The 13,440-nt window shown below is 60.4% G+C and overlaps 1 protein-coding gene across 2 annotated transcripts in view; it reads left to right on the top strand.

Annotated features, from left to right (window-relative positions):
* Positions 1-11,567, top strand: part of Slc8a2 (solute carrier family 8 member A2) — a 28,235-nt gene extending 16,668 nt beyond the window's left edge. For both annotated transcript variants that reach the window (XM_047527337.1, XM_047527336.1), the window contains 6 exons: positions 2,968-3,071; positions 3,214-3,231; positions 4,880-5,004; positions 5,253-5,352; positions 7,871-8,149; positions 10,189-11,567. In XM_047527337.1, the coding sequence (XP_047383293.1) occupies positions 2,968-3,071; positions 3,214-3,231; positions 4,880-5,004; positions 5,253-5,352; positions 7,871-8,149; positions 10,189-10,565 (1,003 nt within the window). In that variant the 3' untranslated portion in view covers positions 10,566-11,567. The remainder of the gene's footprint in view (positions 1-2,967; positions 3,072-3,213; positions 3,232-4,879; positions 5,005-5,252; positions 5,353-7,870; positions 8,150-10,188) is intronic.
* Positions 11,568-13,440: the final 1,873 nt, after the last annotated feature.

The following is a 13,440-nucleotide window of genomic DNA, read 5'->3' as shown; positions in this document are numbered from 1 at the left end:
TCTCTTTTCTCCCTTGCATCTCTGCATCTCGGGCTTCCCAGGAGCGCTCACTCTCTCCGGGTCTCAGTGTCCTAGTTAATCCCTGCTTTGTCCCGAGTGTCTAGTTCCCTGACTCAGGTTATATCTCCCACATCGACTCTCGGTGTCTCTTCCGCTCTCTGTCTGGCTCGGTTTCTGCCTTACTAGGAACTTGCATTGGGGGTTGCTGGGGGTGTCATCTCAGCCCCATCTCTCACACCAAGAGGGAAAGGAAATGGGGGTGGGTGGTTGTCTTCTGCTGTTCTGGTCCTTCCTATAGTCTAACCTGCTTCCCTCCTGCTACCACAACCCCTACGGGCCCTTTCCTCCCCCACACGGCTTCCCCAGGCTGGGACACCCTCTGTCCCCCACCCCCGCCCAAGTTTCCAGCTGTGGCTTCAAGAGACAGAGAACAGGAGGCTAATTAGCGTTTAGGGAAACACATCCTTCCTCTGACGGGCAGGCGCTAATTAGAAGCACTTCGAAGCAGCCAGGCTGGAGGGGAGGCCCAGGCAGGATCAACACCGAGAGCGTGGCCAGAAGAGTACTAGAGACAGACGGAGACGAGGAGACCCCGAGGAGGGAACAGGGAGCATCAGAGGCAGCATAAGGAGGCGAGTCAGAGAGAGAGAGAAAGGGAGGAGGACACTGAGAGGTGGTCGGGGTGGGGAAGGTGGACAGACAGACACAGGCAGAGGAAATAGAGAGAGATGCAGGGAGATAAAGACAACATGGAGACTCAGAGCCAGGGAAGGAGAGATGCTCATGACTACAGAGAAAAGAGGTCTGGAGTCAACAAGAGAGGAGGGGAGCCAGAACCAGGAAGAGCCACGAGGCGAGGGGGTGGGGTGGAATGTCCAAGAAGCAAAGGAGTCAGGGTGGGGAGGAAGGCTGCTTCCTTAGATCTCAGGAAGTCCTTCCCTTGCCTAGCTAGAATCTTTTTTGCTGTCCCTTGTCAGTTGGGTTTCTCCTCCTTCTGGGTCCCCACACCACATGCCTGCTAGAGCACCGGTTGACGGGCACGTCACTGCGTGTCAGTCATTGTGTCAGTGGATCACAGCGTGTCTGTGATGGAGTGCGCAATGGAGATGTGTGTGTCACCGTGTCAGTCTGTCACCGTGTCAGTCTGTCAAGTGTGAGGAGTGTCCTGGGAGAGCCCCGCCTTCGAGTTTCAGCACTACGGACAGCTCCCCACCCACTCCTGAGGTCCGAGGGCTGGGTTTCTTCTGACCCACAGGAAATTCTCAATCTCCTGAAACCAGGAAGGCGGGCATGGGCGTGTGGCCCCACATGACTGTAACCCCAGCAACTTGGGAGGCTGAGGAAGGAGGATCGCAAGTTCGAGACCAGCATGGGCTACAGAACAAGACCCTATCTCAGAAAGGGCTGCGGATGGAGCCCCGTGGTGGGGCCCTCCTCACGCAGATGCAAAAGAAGCGCAGGTAGAGAGAAGCAGAGAGTCTGAGAGATAGAGAGACACAGAGAAGCTGCAAGGGCGGAGAGGAGGGAAGGGGAGAGACCAGGACGCAGAGGCACTGAAGGGAGCGTGAAGAACGGGAAGCGGCAGCAGGGTCCGCAGGTTGGCGACGCCGCCCAGGCGGTGGTGGGGGTGTTGCGCTAACTAGCAGGCAGCTGGTCTGTGTGATTTTGCCACTGCCTCGGGAATGGCAGCGGGGTGCTGGGCGGGGCGTGGGCGGTGTGATTGGCTGGCTTCCTCTATGGGTGACTGCGGGGGCCGGGTGTTCGTGCTGCTGTGTTCTGGGTCCAGGCCTTGTGGTGCTACAGGTTCCTGCAGCTGAGAGGGTTGCTGACGGCAGAGCTGTGGAATTCTGGGGTTGTGGGTCCTTGTGATTGTGGGGGGACAAGGTGAGTTGTGTGCCCCGAAGGGATAGGTGACTGGCTGTTCCTGGCCTCACCCGTGGGAGCAGAGGCCAGTGAATCTAGTAGCACTTGGCTAGCTCTCCAGGTGTGGCCAGGATGGCAGGCGGGACGTTGAGGATTGTCGGTGCTGAAGGGTTTGAGCTAGCAGGGTGGGTCGAGTGCTAGACACTGTTCAGGTGTTGGGGTACAGCAGAGATCATAAACGGACTCACCTGGCAGAGCAGACGTTTCATAACAAGGAGACAAATGGCAACAAGCAAAATAAACGTATTACAGGATGTGCTCGAAAGTGATGTGGGGAGAGGAGATGGAGCTCTGTGAGGGGTTAGGAGCTCTGGAGGGGAACAGTGAGGGATTTCAATATTAAGGTGGTGGGAGGGGACTTCACTGAGAGGGTGAAGTTTGAACCAAAAACTAGAGGAAGTGAGGGAGTGAGCCCGGGGAAAACCTGTTGTAGGCAGGGGGAGCAGCCAGTGCAAAGGCCCTGCGGCACAAGCAGGTCTGTTGTGTTTAAGGAATAGTGAGGAGGCCAGAAAGGAAGCAAGGGCTGAGTTTCACGGAGTCATGTGGACATTCTAAGACTTTCATTTTATTTTGAGTGTGGCAGAAGCCATGCACACGTTTTGAGCAGAGGAGGGACCCCATCTGACTTTAGTTTTGTTGGAATCCCTCTGGCTGTGTTGAGCGCTTGGTCTGTGGGTGGTAAAGCTGAGGCCTGGGCTTGTGTAGGAGGTGAGTGCAGTGTCCAGGTGGGTAGCAATGGTGACTGGGCAGCAGTGGAGACAGAGGGCCACCCAAGCCTGGGGGAGGTGCTGGGACTTGGGTTTTTGACAGAGAAAAGTTCAAGTTTGGTCTCCTCTGCCAACTCAGATTGTTTCACTTGGCTAAACCTTCACTTCTTCAGCAGCTGGGTGTGATTCCAGAAAATGGGCACAAAATAAATCCTCCTCCCAGACCCTGTGGAGGCGGTAGAGCCTGGGATGCAGGGGCGGCCCAGGACCACGGCGGGCAGGGAGGATTGTGGGGTCTGGAGTGGAGGCTTTACGCGGCTGTCCCCTCGTCCTGCAGGAAGACTCTGCAGGTGAAGATCGTGGACGACGAGGAGTATGAGAAGAAGGACAACTTCTTCATCGAGTTGGGCCAGCCCCAGTGGCTTAAGCGAGGGATTTCAGGTGAGGGTGGCCGTGGGCTGCGGGAGAAGCAGGCTCCAGGGCTGGGGGACCCTGGGGGCTCACCTGCGGGCGCCCCTTCAGCTCATGGACCCGAGCTCCGGGGACGTGGTCTCACTGTCTCCCTGTCTCTGTCTCTCCCCAGCTCTGCTGCTCAATCAAGGTGAGTGGGCGCCTCTGGGTCTCGAGGGGGGGAGCCCCTGGAGGGGTCTGGGGAGGGTCGGGCAAGGTGGGATTGAGGGGCCAGGCTGAGCCCGACACTGGTGGGCCTGGTCAGTTGGGAGTAGGGCGGAGGGTTTGGAGGTCAAACGTATGTCTTGGTCAAGGCTGGGGCGGGGAGACGTGGACTCAGATCTGGGTTTGCAGGGGGTCAGAGGGAATCAGGGTCAGTGGTCAGGCGGGTGGGGTGGGGACTTGAGGGCGGTGTCCCAGCTGGGGCAGGTGAGAGGCCGAGCTGAGGCTGCTTTCAGGGCCGTGAGGGCTCAGGCTAGCGGGGGTCCCACTCACCCCAGGGCGGCAGCGGGAGTTCCCCGGGACTCAGAAAGGTTGAGGGACGGGGTGGGACTCGGGGTCAGCGTCAGAGCGGAGTGAAGGCTGGGCTCGGGTCAGGGGCCTGGAGATGGCGATCGTCGTCGCCCTGGAGCGAGGACCAGGACGGGGCCGCGGTCAGACGGCAGAGTAGGTGACACGAGCCGCTGGGGGAGGACCGCTCGTCCCCGGAGCTCGACGCCGCAGACCCTGGCAGTGTCGTGAGTGCGCCCGGGTGGCGGTGGCCTTCTTCCATGGGGCCTTCCGCCCGGTGGCTCCGCCACGCCGGCCCTCTGCCTCCTGCTGAGAACTGGCAGCAATCTGGAGGCCGCCGGGAGGTTTTCAAGGGCCACCTGCCCATCGCTCTGCCCACATCCCATTGGCCTCCACTCGGTCACGTGGTCACACCCAGCTGCAAGGAAGGCTGGGAAGTGTAGTTCAACCTTCACTCGGTGGAGAACCGGCTCTGCCGGTCACCTTCTTTATTAGTGAGAATTTAACCGCGGGAGCTGGGGCCGAAGCTTGGGGTCGCGTGTGGCGCTGGACATAGATCTGGGGTTGGAACTGGGGGTTTTGCTCGGGGTATCCTGGACCAGGCTACGCGCAATGTCGCAGCCGGGGTGGGCTTACGGGTAGGGTTGGGTTGAGGTCAGATCCCGGTTGTGGGTTGGGGTTTGAAGTCGGGGTGGTAGCAGAGTTACCCGTGGGCCACAGTTCGAATAAGCCTTGCCTGAGGACCAGAGCTGGGGTTGGCTTGGTGCTGGGCTCGCGATAAAGGGTCAAATACTCGGGAATATAAATGACCTCTGACCCAGGGTTTAGGGTGATTTGGGGCCCAAGATCTTACCAAAATAAGCATCCTGTTTCCTCACCACCTCTGACACACTCTAGGACGTTTCTAGAGCCTGACTGTAGAGAACAAAGAAAATACACTATTAAATAGTTAGTGCACGTCAGGAGCTGGGCAAGCACTTCACGTGAATTAAATCACTTAATTCTCACAACCACCCTGCAAGGCAGGTGTTGTTATTGTGTCTATTTGACAGATACGAAAATAGGCACAGAGAGGCTGAGGCACTGCCCAAGGTCACACAGCCTCCATGACATGAATTTCATGGGTTTCAGAGCCAAGGGAACTTCATGGATGGGAATTGGGAGGGGTCACCAAAGAGGCTTCCCAGAAGCAGATAGCTTTTCTCTACTTAAGGGAACAGGTAGTGAAGACATCGCGGGCCCACTGAGGTAGGCCCCCTGGAGTCTCATCCCGGTCCCTCGTGCTGCAGGGGATGGGGACAGGAAGCTGACAGCGGAGGAAGAGGAGGCCCGGAGGATAGCAGAGATGGGCAAGCCGGTGCTGGGGGAGAACTGCCGGCTGGAGGTCATCATCGAGGAGTCCTACGACTTTAAGGTGATTCGCCAGGGCCTCTCCTTCCTGGACTGGCTGGGACACTGGTGGGGAAGGGTCCAGAAAGGGAGCCACGAAGACCCCCAGGGCTGCTGACCAAGGGACTCTAGGCCATCCTCCAGGGCAGCGTCAGCACCACGGACAGCAGCGCCCCCCACCCCCGCTTGCCGCCGGCGGGGCTGCGGGGGCTGTGGAGCTGGAGCCCGCAGGGTGAGCCCCTGGCAGAGCCCCGGTGGCCCTCTCGTCCCCAGAACACAGTGGATAAACTCATCAAGAAGACGAACCTGGCCCTGGTGATCGGGACCCACTCCTGGAGGGAGCAGTTTCTGGAGGCCGTCACGGTGAGCGCAGGTAGGCGGAGGGGAAGGCGGGAAGGCGCGGAGATGGAGCGGGAGGACTGGCCAGAGGGGAGAGGGGCGGGGGCAGGAGAGGGGCGGACAGAGAATCAGACAGGTCCAGAGAGGCGGAGGAAGAGGCAGGACAGACAGACAGATGCCACCGGAAACTAGAGACGGTGGGAACGGGAAGCATGAGGCAGAGCAGGTGCTGCTGCAGAGAGGCCCTGGGGCAGGCCCAGGTCCGCGGGGCACAAACAGGTCGTGAGGGAGCGGGCAGGGTGAGGGTTTGGCTTTGGGCCGAGGGGACTGGCCTGTGCTTTGTCCGGGCAGTGAGCATCAGGAACAGGTGAAATGCCAGTGGTCCCCCAGACAGGGCCCAGGCTCTATCGTTGCCATGGAGACAGTCGCTAGGCACCCATCTCTCCCACCTGCGTGGTACCCACCGTCCCCAGGCCTCACATGTACCGGCAGTGCCCCCGTGTGGCCAGAGACACAGTGACACGTGGATCCGCAGGGTGGTACGGACCGGGAGACTGAGTCTCAGGGCTGGAGGAGGCACTGGCCTGAGTCCCAGGGGCGTCCAGAAGGGGACCAGGGTCAGGTCTTCTTCGACCCCAGCTGAGGGGGAGATTGAAATGTGAGAACCAGAGGACCCAGGCTTTGGGGGCGGAGGCCAGCTGGACACACGGGCCTCTCCCTCCGAAGCCATCTCTGTGTTTCTAAGGGGTCCTCTGGGTCCTCTGGGACATTGCTGGGCACATAAAAGGGACCAAGACAGCCCTGGCCCTGTCCTCATGGAACTCAGTCAGTGAAAGAGACAGAGTGACGACCCACAGTGGGCGGGACTGGGACTGGAGAGTCCAATGCGGAGCCCCCGCCTGGGGGTGAGAGAAGCCTCCCGGGGAGCAGGCAGGCACCCCTTCAGGTGGGAGGGGCAGACAGGGAGGGCCCAGGCAAGGCCAAGTACAGAGGCCAGAGCTGGGGCCGCAGCGTGGCAGGGAGGTGCCTCTGAGGAGCCGAAGGAAGAGACAGACTACAGTTGGCAGAGTGGTTTGAGGGCAGCAGGGAGCCATGGCAGAATTTGGAGCGGGCAGTAAAAGCCCAAAGTGTGGCCACACTCTCCTCCCAAAGAGCGTGGCCCCTGCTCTGGTCTCAGCGGGTCTCCCTGTGGTTTTGCTTATGGACAAACAACAGAAAACTCAACCACAGGTGGCGCAAGGACACTGAGTTTACTTTTCTCATGAAAAAAATCCGCAGCAGGTGGTGAATTGGCGCCCAGCTCAGGGATGTCATTGGACACGCTGCTCCTTCCCCTTTTCAGGTTTTCCTTGTGGTTGCAAAATGGCTGCTGCACCACCAGGGGTCAAGTTCATATTCCAAGCTAGAAGAGAGAGGAAGCAGGAAGGGGCAGGTGCCTGTTGAGTCTGTTTCCCATCGGAGTTTCCAAGTCCATTTTACTGAGGTCGCAGCAAAACCTCACTCCCCCAGACAGCATGCAGAAGGAGCCACACGGACCCCTTGGTTAAGCTCCTAGAATTCAAGTGGCTGGGCCCCCGAGGAGAGCAGGAAGGGACCTGGGCCCCAGCACGCTCAGCTTCTCCCTGCCTCCCATCACCAGGTGTCTTTGCTGGCTGGCACTTTGACGTTTCTTGAAAAGGAATGTGGAGGGGGGCCCCCAGCCTGACCCTAGGAAGGACCCTGTCATGGCTTCCCCACTTCAGACTTGCTGGCTCACTCTGAGTGACTGCTCTGGGTTTGTGGCAGTTTTGTCTTCCAGATGTCCCACTTGGGACACAGGCATGCTGGTTGATTCCACTTTGTCCCTGATGCTTCTCACCTTAGGATGAGGTCGCCCAGAAATTTCATTTGTGCTTTTACATCACACAAGTTACTGCAGGCCACAAGCAGGTCAAATTAGCTCACACTAGGTGACACACTAAAAATGAGGCAAGCTTTACAAAGCTATGAAGTACAGCCAAGCACAGCGTTCACATCAGATATGCTTTCCAGAAAACTGCCAGAGAGGCAAGATGGCCACTATTACAAGGGATTCTGGGAAAGCATGTCTTTAGCATTGCTAGCTGCAAGGAATTCTGGGAAACAGAATATTTTTGTCTGAGGTCATGGCTGTTGCTAGCCTCAAGGGATTCTGGGAGGGTGACTAATTTTAGCTGGGTGTGTCTTTTTCCTGCTGCAGGAGAGTCAGGGAAAGTGAGTAGGTTCAACTGAGACTGTGGCCACAGTTAGCTGCAGTGATCGTGAAGGGTGAATATTTTTGGCTGGGGCCCTGGGAAACCGGGCGGGGTACATATGGCCTTTGCTATCTTCAAGGGATTCGGGAGAGTAAATATTTTTTACCTAGGCTTGTTGGCAATCCTAGCTGCAAGGGACTCTGGAAAGTATTTTCAGCTGTTGACATGGCCATGCCTAGCTGCAAGGGATTCTGGGAGAAGCAGAGTTCTGTGAGGCATGCTGTGTGGAAGTGCCAGGCCGAGGGAGGAAGGTGTGCCCAGCTGGGTCTGTGCCCACAGGGGACGAGGAGGAGGAGGAGGACGGGTCCCGGGAGGAGCGGCTACCCTCCTGCTTCGACTACGTGATGCACTTCCTGACGGTGTTCTGGAAGGTGCTGTTTGCCTGCGTGCCACCCACTGAGTACTGCCATGGCTGGGCCTGCTTCGGGGTCTGCATCCTGGTCATCGGCCTGCTCACCGCCCTCATCGGCGACCTGGCCTCCCACTTTGGCTGCACCGTGGGCCTCAAGGACTCCGTCAACGCCGTGGTCTTTGTGGCCCTGGGCACCTCCATCCCTGGTAAGTCCGGGGGGGTGCCATTGGGGCAGGGTCTCAGAAGCCTGACTGGTCCTGCAGAAACAAGGTGGGGTCCTGAGGACAGCTAGGTGGGTCCCTGGGAGACTGGGAGTTGAATCCTCCCAAAGGCAGGCGCTGGACTACCCTGCAGAGCCGAGGCTGTGAAACTGGCAGGAGCCAGGTGTGGACGCCACAGGAGGCAGGCGGAGGCAGGTGGAGCCGGGCCAAGGGTCCCCCAGAGGCTCCCTGGAGACGGTTCAGCAGGAAGACCCCATGCTCTCCTCCCTCAGGCCAGATGGGGGTGCCACAGAACAGCCGTGGGCTGGAGGGCGACCAGCCAGTGGCGAGCGCAAGGCGGGGGGGAGCCGGAGATGAGGCCTTGCCCACCAGGCGTCACAGACCCCCTTCCCCTGAGGAAGGGTTCCTCAGAAACAAGGTGACAAGATGAAACTTATCGGAGCAGGGCGCCCGGAGCATGGGGGCTGGTGCCTCTTCCATGTCCCTGAGGCACGGCGAGCTGGCAGCAGGCCCTCTAAAATAGAGACCGTGGGTCCCAGAGAAGGCAGGCAGCACCTCGGAGCCCACTGAATGCAGACAGTCCCAAAGGGAGGGACAGGGAGTCCTGCAGAAATGGGCAGTGGGTCACACTAGGCAGCAATTCCACAGGAAGAGGTAGGGATTCCCATAGAGTATGCAGTGGAGCCCACTCAATGCAGCCTAGTCCCATAGAAGCAGGCAGCCAATTTGATAGAAAATATGCAGTGGAGCCCACTCAATAAAGACAAGTCTCATAGAAGCGGGCAGTCCCACAGAAATAGGCAGTGAGTGTCAGAGAGAGTATACAGTGAGTATACACTGAATGCAAATGAGTGCCATAGAGAAAGGGAATGGACATTACAGAAATATGCATCGACTCCCACCAAATGTAAACAAATCCCAGAGAAGGGGTGGAGAAGTATGCAGTGGAGCCCACTGAATGCAGACAAGTCCCATAAAAAGAAGTAGCCTTGTAGAGCGGAGGTAGGGGGGCCCTCGAGTCCCACAGAAAGAGACCGTGGGTCCCCACAAGCAGGGAGCATCTGCCATTGCTTATCACTCCCACACAGAAAAGGCAGCGAGTGCCATGTAAGTATGCAGTGGCACCCACTGAATGCAGACAAGCCACATCGATGGCTCTGTGCCCAAGTGCAGGCAACCCACAGAAAGGGCAGCAAGAGGCCCACTTCAGCGGCGTGGCAGCCGCCTCTGGACCGGAGGCCTCTGGGCATTCAGTCGTCCTGGTGAGCAGCTGTCCTGGGGACTCACGGCCTCCTTTATGGGAACGGACTGTGGCACTGGGCTTCCCTGCCCACCTTTGGGCCTCACTGGCTCTATGAGACCCGCTGCCTTCAGTGGGCTCCACTGTATACGTTTGTTTTGAATCCAGTGGTGGGAAGGGAACCCAGGGCCGCACACCACCTGCCAGGACGTGCCGCCTGCCAGCGTCTGGTTCAGGGAGTCGGCTGCCACCCCCACTCCTGCCTCTCCCTCGGGGTCTGTCTGCATTTAGGGGGCTCCGCAGCCTGCTAAGAGATGCATGGCCTCTTTCTGTGGGACTTGCTGAGCACACTGAATGTAGCAAGTCACCTAGGAGGCGGAGTGTCCCCGGAGGTGGCGAGTCTGGGCAGGTGCGCAGGGGTCCCATTTACCGCAGACAGTCCCCAGAGGAGGATCAGTGATTTCCACACAGAGGAGGCAGGGCAGCAGGGTGGTGGCGCTCGCCTGTCATCCCACTGAGTCGGGAGACCGAAGCAGGAGGATCGCAAGTTCAGGCACCGCCTTGGCAACATAGCGAGGCCCGGTCCTGTGAAAAATAGAAAGGGCTGGGGACGTGGCCCCGGGGCTAGGGGGCCCTGGGTTCAGTCTCACAGTACAAGTCAATCACTAATTGAAAGTGGGCAGGGACGTCCTCGCAAGCAGGCAGCTGCCCCTCTGGAGGGGACGCTCCTCGCCCACGAGGTCCGCGCTGAGCACCACCCAACCCGCGCGTCTCTGCCCCACAGACACTTTCGCCAGCAAGGTGGCAGCGCTGCAGGACCAGTGCGCCGACGCGTCCATCGGCAACGTGACCGGCTCCAACGCGGTCAATGTGTTCTTGGGCCTGGGCGTGGCCTGGTCGGTGGCCGCCGTGTACTGGGCAGTGCAGGGCCGCCCCTTCGAGGTGCGCACTGGCACGCTGGCCTTCTCCGTCACGCTCTTCACCGTCTTCGCCTTCGTGGGCATCGCCGTGCTGCTCTACCGGCGCCGGCCGCACATCGGCGGCGAGCTGGGCGGCCCGCGCGGACCCAAGCTCGCCACCACCGCGCTCTTCCTGGGCCTCTGGTTCCTCTACATCCTCTTCGCCAGCCTCGAGGCTTACTGCCACATCCGGGGGTTCTAGGGCCCTCGCCTCCGTGGGACTCGGCTGCACCTGCCCTTGGACCCTCGGTCTCTTTCTCCAGACCCTGGGACTCAGCTACTTCCTCCGCAAAGACAGGGCCTCCTCCTCCTCCTGGGAATCAGCTTCCCTTTCTCCTGGGATCCCATTGCCCGCTGTCCTCTGTCCCCGGTAGCTCAGCCTCCCCCTCCCAGAGTTCCCCTCCCTCCTCTGAGGAACACCTCTTCGGTCACCCCCCAACTCCAGCCGCCCTGGTTACTTACACCCCTGGGAAAATGTCCACCTTGGGGCCCCTTCCCAGAGAACCACCCCAGTGACCATTCCTCCCCAGATGCGCAGCCTCACTGTCCCCTAAGTCTCCCTTCCCCTAACGACATCCCCTTCTGTGCCCCAGAACATGCCCTCCCCAGGAAGCCTCAGGAGGGCGGGTCCATCCCAGGAGGCCCGGATCTCAGCCCTTCCCCAGCCTCAGGGAGCCCGGTCAGCCCAGGGGGACAGGTGGGTGGGTGCGCTAGGGGGCCGGCTCCCGGGACCCCCCACCCCGGCTGGTGGGAGAACACTGACCCTGGCTTGGGAAGAGAGGGAGAAGCTTTCGTCCCAAGGCCCAGCTGGAGGAGGCACGTTTCGAACCCGCAACTTCTCACATTCCAGCGCCCCTACTTGCCCTCCACTACCTCTGAGAGCCCAGCCACGCCTTGGAGGGAGGGGCCTGTGTGTGTATATAGTGTGTTTGGGGGAGGGGGGCTCGGGAGGGTGCATGTCTTGGGGAAGGGGGGTGACAGGCTTTCCTTTTGAGAGGGCAGCAGACTCCCTCAGCCTTGAGAACCGGCTTTGGGGAGGAGCCTGGGAATCAAAGGGAGTCCAGCCCATCTCCCCTGACAATCTAGAAGGTTCATTTTGCCCTCAGTGCCAGCCAATTTGGGCAGGACCCTCGAAGAGAAGACCGAGGGTCCCAAAGGACCAATGCTACAAGCCAGCAAATGCTGCCACATCTCTGCCTGCTGGGGGGCGGGGGTTGGTGTGGGTGGGAGGGGGGACTGGGTCCAGGGTCTGGGTGGGCATTTTTAACTTTGGAGGTCACCCACCTGTTGGTCGGCCTTCTGCATTTTCTTACTGTCGACGTTTCCTGCCTAAAGGGCGTGCTTGGGGTACAGGAGTGCGACCACTCCTTACAGCCCTAGGACGACCCTGCCACCCGCGACCTCCCGCTTCCCACGAGTTCTCGCATCCGTCGTCGGCTGTGCCCTGGTCTCAGCACCCAGCCCTGCTCCGCCCCCTCATCAGCGCCCTCCCTGTCTCTTCTCTGTGACTCTGTTAAAGTTGCCATAAAACTTCGACATTCTGCCTGGAAACGTCTCCCGGTGGGAAGGTGGCTTCAGGAGGGGCGGGTGAGGTGTGGGCCGCCCCAGGGCGGCGGCGTTCAGGGCGCCCGCCGGCCACGCCTGTCCATCAGCCGGCCGCGCGTTCCCTTCACGGGACATCCTGGGGACCAGAAGAGGAGGACGCCGCCTTGGGCCGAGAGCGGGCTGGACGGCGGTCGCGGAACGCGGAGGGAGCGCTCGGAGCCCGGCTTGGGCGCGTGCGCGGGCGGGAGGCCAGACGGAGACCAGCGGCGGGCCGCGCGACCGGGCGGGCGGCCGTGGCGTAATCACCTGTTACACGTCCCTCCTGCCCCCGGGGAGGCGCCGGGTGCCGGGGCGGGAAGTGAGAAGCGGGAAAGGGCCCCAGCCGGCCGAGGGGTTTCGGAAAGAGCCTCCCGGGAGGGAGAGGCGTGCGGTCCCGCGGGGAGGCCGCTGCGGGAGGAGGACGGGCGGGCGGGACGGGCGGCGCAGTCCCCAGGGCTGCCCGCAGAGGGCGCCGCTGCCCCCGGCGCTGCGTGGGCAGAGAGCGTCCCCAGGGCTGGAGAAGTGGGCTGCGGCGCTGGGGTGGGGGACGCGCGCAGGCGTCGCCCGCCCACGCCCGGCGAGGAGGGGCGCGGAGAGGCAGCACCCTCCCCCACCGCTCTCCTGCTGCCATCGCCCAAGCAGGAGGTCGCAAGGCCATCGGAGTGGCGCGCAGGTGCGCACGGGCGTCTGGGGTGCAGGGTAGGAGCCGGGGGCGGGGTGGGGAGGCGGAGCGGGCAATGTGGAGAATCCCCAGCACAGGTGAGGTCGCTCCCAGGCTTGGGGAACAGGTGGGCTCGGGAGGAGGAACAGGTGAGCCCACGCAGAGTGTGTGACATCCAGAGGAAACAGGAGAGGAGAGGTCGGGGACACCCGCAGTTCAGGAGAGGGGGACTTGAGTTTGGGGATTTGTCAGCAAGCCCTGGCCACGGGGCTGCATAGGAAGTAAGTGATCTCAACGGGTCCATGCAAGACTGAGGAGCTGGACGAGGAGACGGCAGGGACCCCAAGACAAGAAAAGAGTGCGCAGGACCGGGACGTGGTCGGAGGGACCAAGTCTAGAACAGTGGAACTTGATGACGGGTTCAGGGACATGAGGACCAGGAAGGACCTCTGGGCTGGGGCTGGGGCTCCGTGGTGGAGCGCTTGCCTGGCTCCTGAGGCACTGGGTTCAGTCCTCAGCGCCACAGAAGAGAATAATAAAGGTGAAAATAAATAAATAAAAATCAACATTTAAAAAAAGGACCTTTGGATTTCGGTCTTGATTAGGGTGGTTGGTTGGAGGGTGTGGGGCAGACTCAGGCTATCCAGTGAGGACCGAGTGCCCTGGACACAGACAGTGCAGACGGCTCTTTGGAGAATCTCCATGGGGAGGAGGGAAAGGAAGATTCAGGGTTGGGTGGTCTTGTCCCCAAGCTGGGGAGGGCCATCAAGCAGGAGGCATCGACTCCGGGGCAGAAGAGAGGAATGGAGGGGTGGATGTCATGGGAACCGTG

This window comes from Sciurus carolinensis, chromosome 16 (assembly GCF_902686445.1).
Source record: "Sciurus carolinensis chromosome 16, mSciCar1.2, whole genome shotgun sequence".
Lineage (NCBI taxonomy): Eukaryota > Metazoa > Chordata > Mammalia > Rodentia > Sciuridae > Sciurus > Sciurus carolinensis.
The sequence above is the reverse complement of the archived record's forward strand: the minus strand, read 5'-3'. Positions and strand labels throughout refer to the sequence as shown.